This window comes from Xyrauchen texanus, chromosome 20 (assembly GCF_025860055.1).
Source record: "Xyrauchen texanus isolate HMW12.3.18 chromosome 20, RBS_HiC_50CHRs, whole genome shotgun sequence".
Classification (NCBI taxonomy): Eukaryota; Metazoa; Chordata; class Actinopteri; order Cypriniformes; family Catostomidae; genus Xyrauchen; species Xyrauchen texanus.
Window position 1 is genome coordinate 37,688,408 of NC_068295.1, and position 8,029 is coordinate 37,696,436.

The window sequence follows — 8,029 nt, forward strand, 5'->3', positions numbered from 1 at the left end:
ACAACCCTTACCCTAAACCCTAACTGTTACCCTAATCCTACCCCTACTCCTAAACCTCTCCATACCACAACCTCAGTAGTGGCAAATGCAGAGCGAAAGTAGTTACACAATAAATGCATTGTATTGAATGTATTTTATTGTTAGTACATAGTCGTTAAAGACACTTAATATGAATTGTCCTGCTGTAGCAATATAGCAACCATTAAAACAGCATAAAACCTTTTCCAACTGGAGCTACATCATTTGTTAGCATAGTTGAGCTTGTCATCATAACCTTTAATACCATTTAAACCTTTTGACCCTGAGCCTGATCATTCTGAGAGCATTAAGAATGTTATTAGAGTGATAATCACAGGCAAACCTTTTCAGTTTCTAAATGAGACTATAACATAAGAATTTTGTCATTTATCACAAAACAAACACTGTTCAAAACACATAACTGAAAAAGATCTGATAGAAGATATCTGTCACTGGCTGCTGAGCAGTGCAACAGGCCTACACTGAATGAAGAAACAAAAGAGCTGCTTTAGGCCTGTCTCCTGATATTTTCCAACTCAGCGAAATCCTATTGTGTGAGTGAAAAAAGTTAAAAGTTAAAAGCTTAGCGTGGTATGTGAAAGCAACTGTCCAACAGTTGGGTAATACCAGCAAATATGTTTCACTGTATACTCTCTGCCCTCACAACAAGACGGTTCTACTTTACAGAGCTGAGGCATGAAACCTACTTTTAACTTTTGCAGTAATTGGTCTAAAAGAAGATAAAAATGGATAAGGACAGCATATCATTATAAAATAATATAAATGATCAACTGGAAGGGACTTGTACTTTATCCCACTTATTACATGGCTACAAACCAAATAAATAGATCAACTGATTTGATGCTGTTTGATTTGAAATTACTTTACTGTATTATGTGTAAATAAAGAGACGAGAATCATGAAACTGGTACAACTACGTAGGAAATCGGCTGCCTGGGACAGCTGTCAATCATACAGTTTAGTGGTCAGTATACAAAAATATCTGACTGCAGAATGTTGCAATAGACCAATCACAATTAAGTATTCCAGAGAGCCATATAAAGCCACGTTATAAAGATAATGAATTACTTCTTATAATTAAAAAGATATAAACCATTCTCTGCCATCATTTGTCCATGGATCTTAAAAAGAGCTCCACAGAACTGTGGTTAATAAGTGTTCTCAGTGATGAGATTTGTTTTTCCATAAAAAAAATTCATTAAAAAAATGTATGGACCATGAATTTGTCTCTCTACGTAAAAAAAGGCTGCTGGAATATGTTGACTACTGAAGCAATGCATATAAAGTATTATGCTACTATGCACTTTGCGCCCATAAAATGCTATTCCTCAAATGTCATATTGCTATCTCAAATGAAAACTTGATATCGCCTTTAGAATGACTTATATTGTTATTAAGTTGTTTGCTCAAGTGATGTGTCAAATACCTAATTTGGCACTGAAGTGAATTTGTCTCTTTAAAACTTTTTCACCTTTACCCCCTGATGATTCTGGGAGATAATGAGAATATTCTGTAAATGATAAACACAAGAACTTTATTTTGAAATGAGACGGCACTACATAAGCATTTTTCCAACTATCGCAAACCACACATTGTTGAAAACAACATATAAGATATTTGAGGTGAGCCTAATTTGACCTTTAAATACCTTGATTTGGCTTCCACATTGCATATTTAATTCATATTATGATACTATGGGAGTGTTCCTCTTCTCCATTTGCACTATATACTGTATGTCACTTAATGAGGATGGCTACATCTTAAACATAAAAAGTTAGAAACTTTAACCAAACCATTTACCAAAAGTGGTTTCTCGTGTTTTTGTAAGAGTGCTCTTGCATCCCCAAAATATCCTGCCATCAAGATGAAGGCTGTAATTTGTGATTACCGGGTGTGTCTTTGTCTCACATAAAGTGAGGTACAAAAAGGAAACAGTTGTCTTCATCAGATCAAGAGTCCATGCCACAATACACACACAGATTGATTGTGTAGATATATCCCGAGATCTTGACGAATGAACAGAATCATTCAAATAGAGTTAGCATTTTTCGTTAAGCACAGCATATTGTCATTATGCAAACAGCTGAAACGGACCAACTGAGTGAACTTAATTCAGAAATATCTGACCCATTTTATAATATTTCATTCAGGATTTATTTGGAATAATATTAAGGTGATTTTCTTCATTAACAAGTCATAAAACAATTCCTGTACATTTTTGACAGCATGTTTAAATACATTTACATCAGAACACAGTCACATCGACCCGAAGTGCCTTATTTACAATAGACAAATCTGCAAAATGAAACGGATAATAAATTACATCAAACTTCACACACAGAAATAAAGTCACAAACACATCAATCACAAATAAGCATTTAAATAAAAGAAATACAACCTTTGAAAAAGAAAATCAGTAACAAACATATTTGATGGCAGTGTTTTTCCTCTCCTGATCTAGAATGGATCAGAGAACTTCCAGATACACACTGCGGTCAGTGCATATGCATACACAGTATTTGAGTTAATTGTGTGTTAAATACATCAAAAATACAACCCATCGTAGTGCAATGAGGTAAAACCGTCCCTACAGGAAGTGCAATGAGTCCATTTGGCACGTTCCTGGGAAACAAACTTTGTCCGAGCCAGTATGGCCCAACGTCCTTTCCTGCAGACACTGTGTTTACTTCAGTTGAGAACCAGCTCATTCTGAATATCACTTTCAACATAAGTTTCACAGCAGCAGTCACATGAAGGGAACCTTCCCTCTGGTTTGAGCAGCATTACTGGAGTAAAACCTCCTGTAAAACAAGATGAGCTACAGCTCTTTAGTGGCGTTACACCTGTAAAGAGACAAAATGGCCCAAAGTTAGTTTTCGGAAATCTAAATTTGCAGACTAATACTTCAGGACATCAAGTACTGGTTTCTCAGCTCACCTCGGTTGCAATAATACATTCATCCTTTTCCTCTGATATAACAAAGACTGACTGGTACTTTGTGTCTTTGCACAAAGAATCTGTACATTTCTTCTCTGAAGAATCACTGGAAATGAAAAAAAAAAGAAAAGAGAACTTTAGTAGTGTATGAAAACACCTTATCGTCATTAACCCATGTCAAAATTCCTCATGCAACGATATTTACCTTTTTAAATGATTTCTGTGCTTCTCCTCCAAGTCCGAATCGAGGCACTCACATTTTGTCGTTTCGCTCTTCTCAGAGTCCTCTTTTACCAAGTCCTCCTGCTTCAACTCATGAACAAGATTGTAATCCACAAGCGAGTAACGAGATTTGAATCCATTTTTTTCTCCACCTGCAGCATCACTCTGAATGTCCACTTTCTTGTTGATGTTCTTAACTTGTGTGGTTCCAATGATGCTCACGGACAAGTCCTTGTCTCGGCTGCAATTGTTGGTCAAGTTGTTCATTCTCTCAATTTCATTATGGCTGTCAACTTGTTGGCTCCTTTGCTGCAGCTTAAGACGGATGTAGACGACCAAGACAGCGCCACTGATCAGGACTAAAACCACCAAAATAATCCCAGCGCAAACTGCCGTCCAAGGAAAGGCACCTTCGTCCTCATCGTACCTGTTGGGTCCCTCTACAACAGCTTGTCCTTGTGGGTTATCTGGCAGCAAGAACTGACAGTTACGTCCGCCGTATCCAGGAACACATGCGCACACGTAACGGTTGTCCCTTTCATGGCAAGTGGCTCCATTGTGGCAAGGGTTGTGGATGCACTTGTTGACAGGGGAGCTGCAGTTCTTGCCAGTGTATCCAGGCAGGCAGGTGCAGGTGTAGTCATTGACTCCATCCTGGCATGTGCCACCATTCTGGCAGGGATAGGCAGCGCACTCGTTGATGTTGTCTTCGCAGTGCATTCCGCTAAAACCTTCTTGACACTGACAAATATAGGAGTCCACAAGATCGAGACACTGAGCACCTGAAAAATAGTTACAATGGAAGATATTAGAAACTCACTTTGCATTTTACTTCTGGAATTAGAATTGGAGCATTCAACATACCATTTGAGCATGGGTTGGAGCTGCAGTGATCAATCTTCTTTTCACAGTTGAAGCTGGCGTAGCCTGCCGGACACTGACAAAAGTATCCTCCATCAGGGTTGTCAGTGCAGCGTCCACCATTAAAGCAGGGGCCATCAGCACAAGTCATAGCGCTCAGCTCACAGTTTCTTCCATAGAAACCAGGGGGACATGTACAGCTGTATGTGTTTTCGAGATCCTGCAATATCGAAGAAATGGTTGAGAAGATGTTCATATTGAACACAACTTACTTCTTTGTTATGACAGAGAATGAAACAATTCATATATTAATGAATACTTACAGAGCAGCTTCCTCCATTTCTGCACGGGCTTCCAGAGCATTCATTGACCTCGATTTCACAGTTTTCACCAGTGAAGCCAGGTCTGCATGAGCAGGTGTAGCTTCCCTGGCCAGTGTTGGTGCAAGTGGCCCCATTCTGACACGGTTTGTGATGTGTGCAGTAATTCAGATCTGAAACACAAAATTAATGTAGGTTAGTCTCCTTTGCAAATAGACAACTCTAAACCAACAACTTCACCAATTACATCTCAATCTACTATGACACTAATCCTTTTTTAAATATAGCCACAAGCAACAATGATCAGGGTCCAAGCCCATGTGAAGAGAAGATGACCAAAATAAACAGATTTGACAGAATATATCCTATGGATGCAATGGACAGTTGTTTTGGGGCCATATTTCAACTGCTTTGATGACAGTTGCCCAATTTGGTTATAGCACCCCCTAGCACCCCTAAGATTGATTACATTTGGCACCTGACCTCAGAACCTACTGTTGTCAATGTGTACCAATTTTTGTTAAGTTTGAATATTGTGCTTACAAGACACAAGCCATTTACATATTATGGGCCACACCCAAAAACATATTGGCTTATATCTTCCAAACGGCTTTATGAATCAACATTCGGCCAGGGAAAGATCTTGATCTAAATGACAATAGTCCTCTTTGAAAAAGACTCACCTTGGTTACAGAAGAGGCCTCCCCAACCCTCTTGGCAGTTGCATTGCCATGGCTGTTGGCAGGTGCCATGCAAGCAACCAGGATAACGGATGCAGTCATCACAGTACTTTCCACTAAAGCCCACTCTGCATCTAAAAACATGACAAAGGACCAGTTAGTACATTGTTAACTTTCATAGTGATGAAGGTTGAGTGTTAAAAACGTAAAAACTGAGAATCTCCATCACACTTACTTGCATTCACCAGGTTTGTCGCAAAATCCATGGTCCTCGTCACATCCCGGAAGACAGATTGCTATAAAGAGAAATATATTGATTAATTAACAGTTCCCTGAAGAAATTGAAGTCAATTCTTACCAAGCCGTGTGGGAAACAACAACAACAAAAATGTTCTCCTCAATACCATTGGAAGGATCCTCTGGTTAACACAGTTGCACTCATACAAAAGCTTCCCAAACAAAAGCTCCTTTTTTCCCTAACTGTGGGTCAGAAGTCCCCTTTTTCACTCTGTTCATCCAACCCCCCCTCCCTGTAACGTCCCAGAGTCTGCGCAGATAAGGGAGGACAGCTGGTGTACATGGTGCCAGAGCAGGGCAGCTGCTCTATTGTCTATGTTCACTCTGCAGCTGCCCCCTCTCAACAATACCTCAGCGCTCTGAGCCAATCAGCGCCGAGCACTCTGCCAAGTAACCAATCAGGCGTTACATTTAATCTATGGCACGCGTTACATTATTTGTCCAACATCCCTCATTTGAATCACACAAATGCCTTTTGCGACCTTAGTGATGATGTTTGTTGTTTTTCTAGCGAAGTACTGCAACATATCCAGTCAAATATCTTCTAAACACAAAATAATTTGACGCTGTTTGACAGAAATTATGACAAATATCGTTTGCAGCCTACTTACGTTCTGTGCAGTAATGTCCTTTCCATCCAGAATTGCAGATTATTTCACCGCGCTCTCCGCAGGTAAAGTGGCCGAATGTGTCGTCGCGTGGACGGCAGAAGACCGAGCAGCCCTCGCCGTAGTAATGCTCATCACAGACGAATCTGTACGAGTACTTCAACTCTGTCCTCCCACCAACCTGTAGATCCTGGGACCATTCTTCACCCACTGTTAAATGCCTCTGGGTTGTCATACGGCTGATGAGTCGGTCTGGGTTTTCTAGAGATAAAAGAAATGTAAGACTTCTGTTATTGTTGCATAAGCATGCCAAGAATTTGCGCGCTGTTTGTATTTTAGTTCGTCTTACCGGTTGACAGATCATCGTTGGAATCGGTGTGCAGAGCTTCAATAATAAGCGAAAAGGTGCCCTGAAACATTGAAGAGGATTATGTTAAAAAACAGAAAAGTAATTTATTAGACATGACGCGTATTCCTCTTCACGGATGATGTGAGTGACAAGAGGTGTGATCGCATTGGGGATTCAAGCCTCATTTCTCCGATTTCACACTTACTTATTGCAGTGAAATGAAAGGTTTCGGAATTTCACACTGAGCTCGCAATTATATTCCAACCCAGGGGATGTGACTTTTCCCATCCCACCAAGATGAGTTAAAACGTCCTAATGCCTATATCCTGAGTACAAATATCCTTCTTGAGTCATGCACTAATTGTTAAGATTTGTATGCTAAACGTACAATAAAACAAGTTAAACCAGTCCCGTTTTGTCCAAATACAGAGTACAGCCTAAGGAGAATAAGGTTAGGAATAAACCAAGTACTCACCGGCCATGTGAATCCGAATGAGAACTGAATGGGTTTGGTGAAAGTACTGTCTGGAGAGGTCTCGGGAACTTGGAAAGAGTTTGATCCTAGCACTGGGGTGACTGCGCCACCGTATGTGCATGGAGGATCCGGAGATACATTAGCTTGGTAATGTTTAAGGCAAATCCTAAAAAAAGTTTTGCATTCACATTGTTGAATCATTGACGCAGGCGCAGATCCTTTGCAGCAGTTTGCGTTGCCTGCCACCCCTTTCTTGTTGAGAAACTCCTGCAACTTTAACTCGAAAACCCCAGAACAAAACCCCTGAAAAGGAATGAAAATAGAATGAATCACCAAAAGTTGCTATCATAAAACTTCTTTCCATGTTATAGGCTACTTAACTGCTATAGTCATATGAGAGCATCATCAACCACATATTGATTTTCATACCTGGCTTATCATGATACAGATGAAAGCAGCTATCATAAGTCGTCCCATGGTGGAGAGGATCTGTACTGTGTTGTTAAGCGTCCACGGGCCAGACAAATGTGTAAGACAGTGTCTCAATAACTCATTGAGACTCGAAGTTCTCCACTCACTGGGAGCTCTTTCTGATGCTCTCTTGTATTCACTTTATCTGCGCATGCAAGCCCATCAAAGTCCCCGTTGGAAATATTCAAGCCAATAAATCCCAAATACGAATATAATAAGAAAACCCTGACGCGCAAGGAGGTGATGAACAGGAAATTTCCTCAGAAGACGAATACTCCAAGTTGTCAAAAGTTTGCAGTCCACTTGCGGTTATTTGAAAAACAAAATAATAATAATAATGAAGAAAACGTGGTTGTCTACACGTGTGTCGATTATTCTCCGTGTACAATTGGCGTGGAGATGATTCAAAACTACTGTTCCAAACTTTCTTCCGGTACTCTTGTGTCCATGTAAGAGACTGACTGACGGTGCGTGTTTAATGTCCCAGTCCTCCTGCAGTCTGTTATATACAGACTGCGCCTGCTAGGGTAATGAGATGCAAATGAGCTACTCCCCAATCTGGCTCTGGTTGTCACAAAGGGACACTTTTCAATCTACACCACCACCCCCGACCCCCGAAAAAAAAAGTCGGCAAATGGTCACTGAGCTGTAAAATGTGCAACTCTTTGCCACTGCTAAAAGGGAAAGAGTGGGATGGGGGAACTCTCATTTAAATACAGGAAAATAAGCAACCTTGAGAATCCTTTACATCCCAAATTACATCATCACAC

General features: G+C 40.3%; 1 protein-coding gene across 2 annotated transcripts; it reads right to left on the reverse strand.

Moving 5' to 3' along the window:
* Positions 1–1,595: 1,595 nt before the first annotated feature.
* On the reverse strand, positions 1,596–7,721 carry LOC127660988 (delta-like protein D). Of its 2 annotated transcripts, XM_052151502.1 has the most exons (11): positions 7,218–7,721; positions 6,789–7,091; positions 6,314–6,374; positions 5,968–6,225; positions 5,295–5,355; positions 5,063–5,193; positions 4,383–4,552; positions 4,063–4,279; positions 3,182–3,980; positions 2,977–3,082; positions 1,596–2,882 (listed from the first exon to the last, which is right to left on the reverse strand). In XM_052151502.1, exons 1-11 carry the CDS (start codon positions 7,263–7,265, stop codon positions 2,877–2,879), a joined length of 2,160 nt encoding a protein of 719 aa, XP_052007462.1. In that variant the 5' UTR covers positions 7,266–7,721; the 3' UTR covers positions 1,596–2,876. The 2 variants fall into 2 exon arrangements, with proteins under 2 accessions (XP_052007462.1, XP_052007461.1); XM_052151501.1 differs by lacking the exon at positions 1,596–2,882 and having other exon boundaries at positions 2,968–3,082.
* Between the last annotated feature and the right edge of the window lie 308 nt (positions 7,722–8,029).